The 15,026-nt window shown below is 45.9% G+C and overlaps 1 protein-coding gene across 7 annotated transcripts; it reads left to right on the top strand.

Moving 5' to 3' along the window:
* Positions 1 to 2,218: 2,218 nt before the first annotated feature.
* On the top strand, positions 2,219 to 14,677 carry LOC130522474 (poly(rC)-binding protein 3-like). Of its 7 annotated transcripts, none has more exons than XM_057026894.1 (13): positions 2,222 to 2,584; positions 6,520 to 6,667; positions 6,745 to 6,768; positions 6,845 to 6,877; positions 6,963 to 7,079; positions 7,178 to 7,309; positions 7,408 to 7,536; positions 8,203 to 8,346; positions 9,214 to 9,255; positions 9,859 to 9,934; positions 11,562 to 11,617; positions 11,758 to 11,927; positions 12,195 to 14,677. In XM_057026894.1, exons 2-13 carry the CDS (start codon positions 6,593 to 6,595, stop codon positions 12,247 to 12,249), a joined length of 1,053 nt encoding a protein of 350 aa, XP_056882874.1. In that variant the 5' UTR covers positions 2,222 to 2,584; positions 6,520 to 6,592; the 3' UTR covers positions 12,250 to 14,677. The 7 variants fall into 7 exon arrangements, with proteins under 7 accessions (XP_056882878.1, XP_056882874.1, XP_056882873.1 ...); XM_057026893.1 differs by having other exon boundaries at positions 9,856 to 9,934; XM_057026892.1 differs by having other exon boundaries at positions 2,225 to 2,584; positions 11,559 to 11,617.
* The last annotated feature ends 349 nt before the right edge of the window (positions 14,678 to 15,026 follow it).

Here is a 15,026-nt window from a genome sequence, read left to right as displayed (position 1 = left end):
TATTAGAAGATTACTGTAGTACTATTAGAGGATTACTGCAGTACTGATAGAGGATTACTGCAATACTGTTAGAGGATTACTGCAATACTGTTAGAGGATTACTGCAATACTGTTAGAAAATTACTGCAGTGCAGTACTATTAGAAGATTACTTTAGTACTATTAAAAGATTACTGCAGTACTGTTAGAGGATTACTGCAGTTCTGATACTGGACTGCTGCAGTACTGATAAAGGATTACTGTAGTACTATTAGAAGATTACTGCAGTACTGTTAGAGGATTACTGCAGTTCTGTAACTGGACTGCTGCAGTACTGATAAAGGATTACTGTAGTACTATTAAAAGATTACTGCAGTACTATTAGAAGATTACTGTAGTACCATTAGAAGATTACTGCAGTACTATTAGAAGATTAATGCAGTACTGTTAGAGGATTACTGTAGTACTGTTCCAAGATTACTGCAGTACTATTAGAAGATTAATGCAGTACTGTTAGAGAATTACTGTAGTACTGTTCCAAGATTACTGCAGTACTATAGAAGATTAATGCAGTACTGTTAAAGGATTACTGTAGTACTGTTCCAAGATTACTGCAGTACTGATAGAGGATTACTGCAGTACTGTTGGAGGATTACTGCAGTACTGATAGAGGATTACTGCAGTACTGATAGAGGATTACTGCAGTACTGTTAGAGGATTACTGTACTACTGTTCCAAGATTACTGCAGTACTGATGGAGGATTACTACAGTACTGTTGGAGGATTACTGCAGTACTGTTGGAGGATTACTGCAGTACTGTTAGAGGATTACTGTACTACTGTTCCAAGATTACTGCAGTACTGATGGAGGATTACTGCAGTACTGTTGGAGGATTACTGCAGTACTGTTAGAGAATTACTGTAGTACTGTTAGAGGATTACTGTACTACTGTTCCAAGATTACTGCAGTACTATTAGAACCCGATATCCGTAGATTTTTCTTCGATAAACAGATTTTTAAATTGCCAAAAATGCGACAAAAGTTTCCTCCTGTTACGTTTCTGATGACATCAATTCTGGAGGAGGCCATTATTTTGAGTCCCAAAGGGGCTGAAGGTTCAGGATGAGCTGGACCTCCAGATGTGACCTTCCTGTTCTTTTGGATCGGGTTGGATCAAAACAGCTGATTGATCAACTCTCCTTCACGCCCGTCTGCCTCATCAGGAAACAACCAGCTTGATGGAAACACACGCCTGAGCGAGGACACAATCCAGTCATGTGCTGGAGCCTCTTGGGGGCGTGGCCAATGTGTCACCTTGCTGGCGGCCACGGCCGAGGGAACGGGTGCTGCGTTCTGTCATCTTGGTGCTGAGCAGCACCAATGCACCCCTCGCTTCCTCCCTCTGAGCCTGGTCGTGTCTTCGAACCCTCGACCTCATCCAGGAACCATCGACGTTCTAGAAACACCAGGAAGTGGTTCAAAGTCCAGCCGCCTCCCCTAACCTTAACCATCCCTGACCTGAACCTAAACCCAAGTCTAACCTCAAAACCTCCAATAAGTCAGAACCCACAAGCAGCTGTTTAATGTTGTGTTGACCAGGAAAAAATATCCTGACATTCCCAAAATGTCCTCACTTTACTGGTAAAATGAGTATGTTATCATTAAATATGTAGCATGTACAAGAACACACATCCACTCGGAGACCTATCACACACAGACACACAGACGCCCCCACCGCACACACAGACATACCCCCCCGGCCCACACAACACACACAACACACACACGCGCGCGCACACACACGCACACACACTTGTCCTTAATTGAATGTGGAGCAGATTTGATGCTCTACTTGTGTTTTTAATCCCTGGGGTTAATTTACACTCGGACGGGCAGCTGAATTTCGCTCGTTTTTGACTCGTTTCGGTGTAAAATGGAAAAGCGGGACAATCCCGTTGATGCCACAGCGAAACAGATGAGAGGCAACTTTATTGTCAGTGTTGCCCCTAATCCACGCTGCCTTCTGCGTCATAATAATGCCAGATTATCAAGTATCCATCAGACACGAGGCCTGGATTTGTGCTGGATTGAAAATCAGGCTGGGATGCTGCAAATCTCTGGAATTCCGCACAAACGGAGGCAGATTAAACATCCGCGAGGTCGGCCAGATGTGGGCGGCCCACGTGTTTGGTTGCAGGAGGGCGAGTGTGAACGGGAACTTAAAGATGAGAGTTTGGTGGACGGGGACGGTCAAGTGCCCCCTGAGGCGACCACCCAGTCAGGCTGCAGCATCCCCTCTGCCCGGGTGGGGGGGGGCGGGCAGATTATGCCTCATCATATGGCGTATTTCAGCTTTCACTCAGCAGCGCAGGCTAACAACAGCGTAAGGAAACGCTTTGGTTTTGTCGTCTGAGCGCAGAATGGTCACGTGGTCGCCAGTGTGACCCGTAGTTGTGGACCAATAAGGTGGCTCGGATTTTCCTGGGCAGAGCGAAGGGAAGAGGTAAAAAAAAAAAAAGAAAAAGAAAAATCCCTCTGCCTTCTGCGATTTTTAATCTTCAGTGTCGAAAGTAGTCGTCATCAGTGGATTCTGCGCGGCGAAAAGGTAAAACCCAACATTTGTTTTGATTTCTCAATTAAACGCCGAATGTGGCCAAATACTTCAGATTGTGTCTGAAAGCATTTGTGGAGTTTTAAAAGCGACAAAGTTGAAACGTGGTCACCGCTGGTTGTGTAACATCGTTGGTTAACTCCAGCTGCTGGACGATGGGCGCTTTAACCCGACGACGGCGCGACACACGGACCCATAATCTAATTTGTCTGTTTTTGTGGCCAATCGTGTTCGGCGGTTCCAACAGAAAAAGTTCGTTTTCTGCTCGGTCGATTCGGCGCCCGGCGCTCCGATGACCCTATTGTTTTGTGTTTGTTGTCTCAGCGGTCTCATCATTGAAATTGCGAATGTTGTCGTTATTCCAATTATCGTCATAATGACGTTAGCAGCCCGCTGCTGTTTGCTAGCAGAAGAAATTAAAACAAAAAAAAGATATGAGTGTATTTCAGCTATTTGTGCTACTACAGGACATTTAGCAAGTGCCCCTTCGGGGGGGGGAAGCCATGACTTTGTGACAAACAGTGATCTCACGTTACAAACTGTGGCAAATCTAAAATGGCCGACGCGATCCTGGGCTGTTAGCGCCGCGATGGCAGCGCAGCACGGCGACAGTGAGCAGTGAAGCGAGCGCTCGTTTGGCTTCTTTGGGCTGGAAGAAGATCTGGGCCGAGGGATCAGGACACTGCGCTGCTGATGCGGGCTGACAGCTCTGGAGTGGGCTGTCATAACGATGCATACGAAGGCCGATGGGGTACTGCGCACCCCCCCTCCAACCCACCGCAACACGTCCACCCAGACAGCAAAGTGAGCGTCCGCTTGAATGTTCTGAAAGCAAAGTCAATCACATTAAAACCAACCCCGTTTGCCCCGGTTCTGGACACTGGCTCTGGCCCCCACCCCTGGCTCTGGCCCCCGGCCCCCCTGTTCTCCTGGTTCCCCTTTAGTTCAGTTTTAATTGCCGCACAAATGTTGAGCAAAAGGACCATTTGGCTGGACTGAAGAGAAAATCAATTTCCATTAAAAAAAAAAAAAGAAGAGATGAATTAAGAAAGTGGTTGGTTTCCATGGAAACCAGAAAACCCTGGTTCCGATGAGTTCTAACTTTTCGGATCCTAAACGTGGATCATGACAGATGCCGGCAGCTCTGGCCTGGATTAAGCTGCTGCTGCTGCGGCTCTTCTGTCTTGATTTTGGCTTCATTCTGATTTATTTCTTCTCTTAAATGAGAAAAAAAAAGAAAAAGAAAAAAGATTTTGGACATTTTGCCCAGAGTTTTGACTCTGAAGTGTCCACATTCAAGGGCGGACGCTAAATTTAAACGCTTCAGGCTTCTTCAGCCTCTTCTTCATGTCTTTCTCATGAAACACTTTTCAAACTCTGTCTGAACTCCATCATTTCCACCTCTCTGACTCTTCTGTCCAGAGACGATGGGAAGGGGGGGGGCGCCATTTTGTGCTCTGTGTTCTTCATCAGAGCATAAAGCACGATTAATTCAATAGCTGCCATAGAGGAGGAGGAGGAGGAGGAGGAGGCTAGCTGCTCCTCCTCACTGCGCATGACCCACTTTCCCCTCAGATGTCATGAGAAATGGCCCCGCGTTGCCGTCTGCAGGGTCTCCTCTGACTTCCTGTCTGAAGAACGTGGTAAATGAATGCAGATTGGAGGCTCGGGAGACGATGGTGCGGAGCAGGACGCTGTGAAACGGACTCTGAGCTGGGAGATAAAGCAGCTGTGGCTGTTTGCTGGAAGCTCTTATGATTCAGAGAGCCTTGACCTAATTCTGCTCTGTTCCAGGACGTTTATTCAGACTGACCTGAATCTACAGCCTCTTTACATCTAACAAACAAGCCCAGCACCTTCTGCCTTTGACCACTTTTAAAACATATATTTTAAACTCTCGTGCCGATACCCTGGGCACAGCTCTGGTGAATCCCATCATCAGCCCCCTGCGCTGCTGCGCTGGCTTTAGTCTTAAAGCCAGATTAAGGCTTTTTATGTAATCTGGTCTCCTCTGGGAGATTGCAGAGACAGCTGGCAGCAGCATCCAGAATCCATGTCCTCAGCTCTGAAACCAGCATCTGCCCACCCAACATCCCACCCACCACAGATTAGAACCCTCCCTGAGAGGTCAACCCAAATCATAACCAGGGTTAGGATCCCCCGGTCCAAGGGTGGGTTCAAAGTAAACTGGATCAGCTCCGACCAGAAGAACTTCCTATATCATGGTTGGTGGCCCGAAAGCCTCCCGCAGCGACGGTGTTCCGCAGGGTTGTGTTCAGTCTGCGGGGTAGGGGTCAGTGCCCGCTGAACAAATTCAACATGTGCAGACAGCACATACAAAACATGTTAACATACATGTAAACATATACAAAGTATGTTAACATGCATGTAAACATATACAGGCAACACATGCAAATGACACAACACTCGGAGAGCGGACACCTCTGCCGAGCAGGTCGTTGTGAGTTACACCCCTAGTTACATAACAGGTGGTTCTATGGTCAATGCCCTTGGCTTTGATCTTTGGAAGATCAAGGGAGGAAAGTCCCTCCTGGATTCCGGGACATCACGGTAAATTTTGTGAGGTGTTCTTTCAATTTTCTGAAAAATTCAGGAAAATCTGTTCATTTCTTTTTCAGTTATTTTGCTTAAAGTCAGACAAATGGACACAAAAACACATAACCTTCTCGGCAGAGGTAACACCACATACATGAACATGAACAAACAGCAGGTACAAACAACACATGTGCAAAATAACTGTACAGACACACAGTGTAACATCACTGATAATGCTCTTTTTGCTGAACCAAACTCCACCTTACTACAACAGCAATTTCTGTGTTGACAAACCAACTTTATACCTGCCATTAAAATACAGCGGCAGCTATAACCTGCCACTGCTAACATCCACCACAGCTATAACCTGCCACAGCTAACATTCACCACAGCTATAACCTGCCACAGCTAACATCCACCACAGCTATAACCTGCCACCGCTAACATCCACCACAGCTATAACCTGCCACAGCTATCACCACAGCTATAACCTGCCACAGCTAAAACCTGCCACAGCTAACATGCAGTGCTGCTAAATAATATAGTGAAAAAGTGCTAACATTTAGCACAGAAAGGAACATGTGCCATAATGTTTTTTTTCTTTAGGCAGAAGCAAATGTTTTACTGGATCACGGTTGTGGTGTCAATTATGAGATTTATAATTCACCATAGCAACAGGTCACGTGATTGCTCTCAGCTGCTGTCCATACCGTCTTTATGATAATATTGATAGAAGAGATGATGAAGTTAGAATCCGGCTGCCGACTGCTGCTCCCCCAGAATAAAAAAAAAGTATTTCTGTTGACTGGCAACTTTGCTGTCTCATATTTGATCATTTTCAGGTTCCATCCGAATCTGAGTCACTAATTGTTTCTGATTGTGTCCGATTGTTTCCAACAGCCAGTAAACCAAACATTCACTAGAGTGCTGCACTGCCCCCAGCTGGCTGTATTTGGAACTACCACCTGGCAGATTCCACCCCCCACCCCCCCAGGGAGAAATGCACGTAGACGCACGTCTGAACTCAGAAAATTACTTCCAGGATTTAAAAAAAAAAGGAGACTAATGTGAAGGAACTCAGTCAATGAGAATCTCATTTTTGGTGGCTCAGTCATCCATAAATATTAAAAGGTCACTTTTGCAGCCTCTTTCATTGCGTTTATTGAATTTATTTTGTGTATGTGAATCTTCTTTGATACTATTGGAACTGGTACAGACTGGTTTTGTTGGCTGAAATAGGTCAGGGCTCGTAAATGACAGGGTCTCGCAGCGAACACGCAGTGGGTGGAGCTTATAGGTGCTATACTAGAGCCAGCCTGCAGGGGGAGGCCTGGCGCCTGCTTTTCTAACGCACTGCCATCTGGTGTGGGCAGGTCACCCGTCAGCTGACTCCAGCGCCACTCTCTTGCACTGACCACACCCCCCATCCTCATAACCAGGCCAGAGATGGAGCCCATCAAGGTCCAGTCAGAAGGTGGACTCAACGTGACGCTCACCATCAGACTCCTGATGCACGGGAAGGTACGACCGGCCGAGCGCCAGGTTCAGTCTTTGCTGTCCTGAAACTTGGGTTTAACTGTGTTTTCCTGTCTCTGCAGGAAGTCGGCAGCATCATCGGAAAGGTAAAAACATCCCCGACGCTGCTGCTTCAGCGTGGCTAGTTTCACGTTCTCACTCGTGTTCTTGTCTGGCTTCCAGAAAGGAGAAACTGTGAAGAAAATGCGGGAAGATGTATGTGGGAGCATTAGCATGTTGTTGTCAGCGCATCGCCCTTTTTCTGACGGTCGTCTTCTTCTCTTGTTTTAATGGCTGACAGAGTGGCGCCCGCATCAATATCTCAGAGGGGAACTGTCCCGAACGCATCGTCACCATCACTGGGCCGACCGACGCCATCTTCAAAGCCTTCGCCATGATCGCCTACAAGTTCGAGGAGGTGGACTCGCACGGGCAGACACAGGCGCTCCTCGTGTCATGTGTTCACCGCAGTTTGGAATGACTTCCTGGTGTAATTGAACTCTTTTGTGTCCTCAGGATATAATCAATTCCATGAGCAACAGTCCAGCCACCAGTAAGCCTCCAGTGACCCTGAGGTTGGTGGTCCCGGCCAGCCAGTGTGGATCCCTCATCGGAAAAGGAGGTTCCAAAATCAAGGAAATGAGAGAGGTACCGGAGCGAAGATGGGCGCCGCCTTCACTGAAAACAAACTAATCAAGTTATCAAAATGGAACGCAGGTGACCTGTTTTGCTTCTCCTGCGTTCAGTCCACAGGTGCTCAGGTCCAGGTGGCAGGAGACATGCTGCCAAACTCCACAGAGAGGGCCGTGACCATCTCTGGGACCCCCGAGGCCATCATCCAGTGTGTCAAACAGATCTGTGTGGTGATGCTGGAGGTACAAGCTAACCTGGATACTTCAATCACAGCACCACATCCACCAATGTTCTCCATGCTAACTGATGCTAACTAACTGTAGCAGGCTCAGGCGCCAGCACAGGGCCAGGCTGAGGTCCAGCCGAGAATAACTCAGTCCAGATGGGGGTTCTGCTTATTTACAAGAACATGTCTGGAACCTGCGCTAGTTCTGATAGCCAGTCAGCTAATGCTAGAAGAGGAACTTGCCTGGTTCTGTATTCTGTGTGCTGGAACTGGACTGGTGTTGTTGGATGTGGATGAGGCTGCGCTTGTCACTGTCATTCCTGTTTGGATAATAATGATAACCGATGATCTTATTGATAACTGATTATCCGCACAGCCAGACGATCCTTCGCGATGGCACCGGCCACGGATGCTAGCAGCCGTGTGACTCGACTGTAAGTGTTGGTGCGGAGCTCCGTTACCGCTGTTGTAGCTCATCATTATCCAGTTGAAAGCGTTGCAGGTACATCAGGTGACGTCTCAGGTGTTTCCTGTCAGCATGAACACGTTGAAGAGCACTAGTCACGAGTCGTCCTCCCTCAGGCACCGCCCCCCTTCCTGGTCTCACTTGATGCAACTGTTTTCTCTTAACACTCTCTCCACACCCCCTCCTCCCCACTCTCTCCCCCTCTGCCCTCCTCAGTCCCCACCGAAAGGTGCCACCATCCCGTACCGCCCCAAGCCTGCCTCCACCCCTGTCATTTTTTCAGGTGGCCAGGTAAGAGCAGACCCCCTGGGGGCGACCACAGCCAACCTCAGCCTCTTACTGCAGCACCAGCCACTGCCTGTTAGTGTCACACCAGGTTTTACTCACTTGTCCCCCCTCCCACTCCGAACACCACCTACCCTGACTAGCATGATCCATCACAGTCGTCTAGCGTGTCCAGTCCGACCAGACCACGCATCACTTGGACCAGAACTTTACGTTTGATGTGTTCCAGGGTTTTGGGCAGAGCAAAGGCCTGCTGACATCAGGAGCTGGGGGGCGGGGCTAAACTCACCTGACTGAAAATCTACAAATTTCGTCAGGAAGCCAATGATCCACCTTTTTTATTAATATGGGTCGTCTTTTGTGTGGGTGTGCGTTTGTGTGTGCCGGGCAGGATAGTACTTGCATTAACGGCAACAGTGATGACGTTGCCACTTTTGTTCGTTTTAGCAAGACGTCTGTGAACAATCGTGATGTTAGCAAAGTGAGCAGCGCTCCTTAAAACCCGATATTATTGTTGTTTTGATTTATTTATTCTTGTGTTAATGCTCAACTTCACTCTTTTATCCTTTAAACTCTGGCGACAGCTTGTCTCTGCGCTTGGAGTCACAAATTTCCCTTCGGGGGCAATAAAGTATCTCGTAAAATATATGTCTAGCATATAGCGTTTTTGTACATAGCGACGACAGCGTTTTGCTTTCTTGGCGGATGGAACAAACTTTAGCTGGGTTCTGCCCTCGGCGGCTCCGTGAACTGTCTGTATCTTATGGGTCACATGTCAGGGATGCTCCTCCCACCCCCTGCCCCTCCCGTCTGTCTGTCTGCCCCCTTGTGTTGAAGTTCAACTGGATCTGAGTGATGAAAAGTTGTGTTACACTCGTATTAACTATTGTTTCCTTAGCGATGACCTCATGCCGTAACACTGGGCTCTTGTCCCCCTCGCAGGCTTACACCATTCAGGGACAGTACGCCATCCCTCATCCAGATGTGAGTGACCTTTCCTGGTCCCCCCCCCCCCCCACACACACACACTCTCTCTCTCTCTCTCTCTCTTTCTGCTCATATTAATATTCTTTGTTAATATGAAAATGCGTCTTTTTGGATTTACGCTCTTCCCGCCTCACAGGACTGCATTTGAACATGTGACCGTGCAGGACGGACAGAAAAACTGGCTCGGACCAGCCACTGATCACTCGACATTATTAGCGACGATTACGTTATTATCTGATCATTCGTGCTCAAATTCAGCACGATTTTAATCGAGCCCTCCGAGTGATTCCTGACTTACTGGGACGTGGAACTCATGAGCGAATTAATTTTCCGATTATTGATTATCTGCGAGCCGGTCACACGTGGTCACATGACTCAGGCCAGGTCCTGCATGAGCGTCTGTTCATTCACCTGTCCTCAGATCAGATCTGGACTGGTGGTGTGGGGGTGCGAATGAGTGTGGGTGTGAGTGGGCCGGCGTGGGTATGCCAGTGAGTGTGTATCTTCGTGCGCGCGTGTGTGTGTCCAAGAGCTCTCGTGTGTGTGTGTTTTAACGATGACATCATAGCTCTGCTGTCCTCCTCCTCCCCCCCTCAGCAGTTGAGCAAGCTCCACCAGTTGGCTATGCAGCAAACCCCCTTTACCCCCCTCGGACAGACCACCCCTGCCTTCCCTGGTACGTACCCACCTACACGACGCCCCCGTTCACCACAGCTCCTTCTCTCGTTTTTACCTGTAGACACAAACGCGTTCTCTTCCTCCTCTTCTTCTGTCAGTGACATGGCCTGCTGGTGGTCTGCTCTGGTTAATGTTGAGGTTTCTCTTCTTCTTCAGTTTTTATTCTACTTTCATCCAACCGTCCAATCAGAGTAGAATTCCACATTTGGCGCTGAGCCAGGCTCTGTCACGTGGCGGCCATCTTGGCGTAAAGGATGTCGTACTTTCAATGACAAAAGATAATAAATGTGGACAGCTTGTCACAATTCAGCACATCTTCTACTGAACAGCGAATGTTAGCATTTGGGTGCCTTGCTCACTAACATTACCATTGAAGAGTGCTGTAGAAATCCTGCTTTAAAAAACCTTTAACAGAAAGGGACCGTTGGTCTGATTTTGAACAGGTTTTAACAATAACGGCTCCTGATCTGGATCTGGATCCACCAGGGTTTCATGGATCATACTAACTGGAACATTGTAACTAGTCCAACACATGTCAGCTAACAGGATGAAGGCTCTTTATCAGAACACTTTGTTCCTTGTCTCTTTTCCATTGGCTGTGTCTGAAATCAGGGGACTGGGCTGAGAAATGGAGGGGATCAAACCCTGGTGTGGGCAAGATGTGGGATGTGTTCTTTTAGCAGGGGGAGGTGCCAAGGAACCTTTAGAACAACACCATGGTACCCTTCAGCAAGGTACCAAACCCTGAAATGCTCACATACGGCCCTGCGATGAGCTGTCGACCCAGCCCTCGTGCATATGTAGCTGGGATCGGATCCAGCGTCCTCCCCTGGAACCCCGAAAGGGATAAGAAAAAATAAAAAAAAAAAAAAATTCCCCATTCACTACTCACTACATACCAAGCTAACTCAACTATGGCACTTTACACTGTGTCATAGCAATACATATTAAATCCGTACAAGGGCAACATCAACGCCGGGCAAGTAATCTTAATTTTAATGATCAATTATCAAGGAATTTTTAGTGGCTAGCTAATAGCTTATCTCTATATCTAACTTCTCACGTGCGACTGGGAGAAAGTTTCCAACTACTTCTTGAAATGCATTATGGGATACACTGAGTGCACTAAGTAGGGTAATTGCTCAACATCCGGACACCCTTCCAAAATATTGCTAGTGCACTATATAGGGAATAGCGGGTAATTACAGACACAGACATTGGGTTAAAAATTGTGCTAAACACATTTTCAGGACATTTAGATTGTTTAATATTGTCAACCACTGGGTGGTAGCACTAACCACGACCCTTCACCACAGGGGTGAGCTTAAATGATGTTTCCTAAAACAGCAATGGTAATGTTAGCGGTGTGGCAGAATGTTAGCCGCTGTCTCACAACAGCAGAAAACATGGCCTGCGTTCTCACCATTACGTTTTTGGTGAACCAATGAAGAGTCAGATTGATGACATACCAGGAAGATGGCCGCTGTGTGAAGGCGGCTCTCCTACACGTACAAACTGTGTTCAAAAGAGACGGTGCAAAGATAAGCTCTGATAAATGCTTCTATGTGCCCAACTGGAGTTTTCTGTGATTCTCCTGGTGTGTGTCTACTTCCTATCTTCAGCAGCAGGTCTGGATGCCAGTAACCAGGCCAGTACTCATGAACTCACCATTCCCAATGATGTGAGTGCTTTAATCCAACACATGACTTTGATCCATCGGAATGCAAGATTAGCTATCTCTGAGTTCTGGTTCCTAACTACAGAAATCCAGACAGAACTGACATTCTACCATCCTTCCTCTTCTCCTCGTCTTCTTCCCAGCTAATAGGCTGCATAATCGGACGCCAGGGAACCAAAATCAACGAGATCCGTCAGATGTCTGGGGCGCAGATCAAAATTGCTAATGCCATGGAAGGGTCATCGGAGCGTCAGATCACCATCACCGGGACCCCTGCAAACATCAGCCTGGCTCAGTACCTCATCAATGCAAGGTGAGGTCACGTGTCGTGTTTGCCAGAGGAAAGCGTGAAAAAACACCAGGCTACTTGCCATGATTGTCATTTTGGGCCTGAATGTCGACCTTATTTTGACCATCAAAATATCTCCATCACCCAGCAGGAGCAGTCGCAGTTTCTCTATTTTTGAATGCTGCATATAACTGATTTTAGCTTTTGGCTACATGTGTTGCTAACAGTGTTTAACGTGTTTGGGAACTTGGCGCACAGATTTTGAATGAAGTTGTTTTATGTGTCCTGCAGGTTCCGAGACGTGGCGGCCATGTGGAACGATCCATCTTCCATGACCACATCCTAAGATCTGTGACTGGCTCCTCCGTTTGACCCTTTCTATACGACCAGTGACTGCAGACACCCAAGAAGCTCCTCCGACTCTGACGCTGCTCTCTGAAACAAAGCGTGACCACCTTTCCTCGCCCTGGTTAACCCCTGTTTGTAGGTCCGGCGGTCAATTTTATTTCAGAGAGCCGTTTGAATAAAAGAGAAATTCTGTTAAGTTTTTTTTAGAGAAGCATGTTGAATGTTTATTAGAAACTTGTGTTCATATTTCTTACTCTCTGTCAGTGCAGCGTCATCGAACATCATTTAAAAGAATATTAGTGGATTGTTTTCTAGAGCATAGTCTTGTATTTCAGCTGCTTGGTGATGCTATTGGCAGAGTGTGGTGGGATGTAGCCAGAATTAGCACATTTTGATAACGTGAAAAGCTTCTTTTTTTCGGAAGTGTTCTGCTTTTGACCTAATTTGCATCTTTGTCTACGTAAAAATCTGATCCGACCACCTGTGAGTCTTTGCTGCATCACATGACCCTTTTTAGCCAATGGTATCACTCCTGGAGCCTCCCGTCCCATGTTAGCTTCCAACGCTGATATTGCATGTGTTTGTGTTGTGTTGTTGCATATCTTTGGTGTTCCGTCCTGATAACATTAGCATAACCCCGGTGCTTTTTCCCAAAACATCTTTGCTTTTTTGGTCCTCTGGCCTTCCCAGATAAAAGCTAAAGAAAACAAACAAACAAAAAAAGAAACCAAATAACTTTGATCAGTTATTAGTAAATAGATGCATGAATGATAATTGGTGGAACTTTAGTGGCTAAAATGCAAACTATATATTTAAATGATTGTTTTCTAGCTTATTATTATGCTGTATTTGTTTTTGTACGAAGGCTATTGTGATTTGGCAAATCAGTCACGCTGGTGGACCTGGACCGTCTCTGCTGTTCTGGGAGGTCTCATTTGGACTTTAATGCCAAACATCACGTCCAAACCTTTTGCCTTCCTTGTTTTGTCCCAAAGCTGATTAGCTCCTCACTGCTAGCCGAGCAAATCTAGGCTGGTTCCAAAATGGTGGGGAGTAAAAATCTGGAGAAAATGTTTGGACGAAGCCAGAAGGTTTTGTGAAAGCCGAGGAGGAATGTTCCTGTTCAGAGAGAATGTTCAGGGGTTGGTTAGGGAAACCTGGGCAGACGTGACCTCTCAGTCTCTTTTTTAAGATTGTTTCATCTTGTCGTGTTTTTCAGTTTGCTCTTTTGATTTTACACAGTAGGCTTGAATGTCTTTTTGGTTTTGCAAATTTGTTTTTGCATTTTTAAAGAAGGAAATTCATATTTGGTTTGGAATGACGCCAGCTCGTACTTCCTGAACACGGGCGGTTGGATTGGTTCAGTCTTGAAAGGGAGAGTTGGGACGATACTGCTGTATTTTTGGTTTCAACCTTCAGCTGAGCTCATGTTCTTTTGGCACACAACAGCTGTTGAATGTTACTGTCCAATCGCATCCTTCATTTTCCGTTCCATTCCACAGTCCACCGAGGACAAACTGGACTTTCTGGGAAGATGTACGATCACCCAGTTTTTCTGGCAGTAGCTGACTCAGCTGAGAAAGACCCCTCTGACTTTCTTCAATCAAAATACTGCTAATTGCTAAGTATATTTCTGTATAGTGCTTTCTTGTTAGCTATGCTAGCATCGTATTTTGCATGTTTAAATGAGGGTTTAAAAAAATCACAATGAGTGAATTCACAAAATCTCTAAATCTGGAAGCACCAAAACATGGAATCAGTATTTGAAATGTCTACCGGCAACAGTATTTTGACGTGTACTTATAGTGTTAGCGTTGAAACCATGACTTTGTGTTACTATTGGTTTTCAGCTGTCGTAGCTTGTATTTTAAAAGAGAATGTTTAATCAGACAAAAAAATATTAGCATTATTTTGCTTATTAATAGCAGTTAGTTGATAGCTAAGAGGATTTTTTTTTTTTTTAGCAAGAACTCCTCAGGCGTTCTGATTCATTTGTGCATGTCTACGTCAAATGAGTAATAAAACAGAAGAATTCCAACAGGGAATAATACAGGATGCTAATGTGAATTAGCTCGGTTTGATAAAGACTTTGTTGTGTTGTATGGATCTGACTGCAGTAAGTGTGTTTTTCAGTACATGTTTGAAACGTTGGTGTAACTAATGCAATAAGAGGGTGCAACGTGCAATTACTGACTCAATTATTCTCTGGTTAGCATAGATGGCAGCGCTGTGTCGATTGTGGGAAGCCGAACTTTTATTTATGTCGGAGCAAATCAAAGACTGAGCTTTGCTGCAGTTTGAAGTTTCATTCTGATTCATTAATTTTGCTCTGTGAAGATGATGTTAGCTGTGAGTCTTTTCTTAGCTTTAATTTCAGAGTGTTGGTAAATAAAAGAAACAATAAAGTTTCGCTCTTTCTTCCGTGATTTTTTTCCCTTTCTGTTGTTCATAAAAATATTATTAGATACCATATTATTTGACATTAGTCATTTCTGTCCTGACAAAACAAAGAAGACACCCTTAAAAAAAAGCCAATACAAATCAGAATCAGGAGAATTTTTGACATAATCTGTTATCTTTCACTATAAACTAAGACAGTATAAGCAAACAGAAAACAGATTTATGACCGAAATATTCAATACTGAAAGAAAATAAAAAAGTCTCTTCCTCTGAGGCCACATGAAAGCAAACAACACAGAGCAGGAACGAGGTCATGTTAAAAAGGGGATGATGAGGAGAAATCGAAATGTCGAAATGAATGTCAGACGTTGACAG

This window comes from Takifugu flavidus, chromosome 3, assembly GCF_003711565.1.
Source record: "Takifugu flavidus isolate HTHZ2018 chromosome 3, ASM371156v2, whole genome shotgun sequence".
In the NCBI taxonomy this organism is placed as follows: Eukaryota; Metazoa; Chordata; class Actinopteri; order Tetraodontiformes; family Tetraodontidae; genus Takifugu; species Takifugu flavidus.
The sequence above is the reverse complement of the archived record's forward strand: the minus strand, read 5'-3'. Positions and strand labels throughout refer to the sequence as shown.

Coding starts and splice junctions, on each gene's coding strand:
- LOC130522474 (XM_057026891.1), top strand. CDS start 6,593: ATGGAGCCCATCAAGGTCCAGTCAGAAGGTGGACTCAACGTGACGCTC. Junction 6,878..6,962: donor TGAAGAAAATGCGGGAAGAT/GTATGTGGGAGC, acceptor AATGGCTGACAG/AGTGGCGCCCGCATCAATAT. Junction 7,537..8,202: donor TCTGTGTGGTGATGCTGGAG/GTACAAGCTAAC, acceptor TGCCCTCCTCAG/TCCCCACCGAAAGGTGCCAC.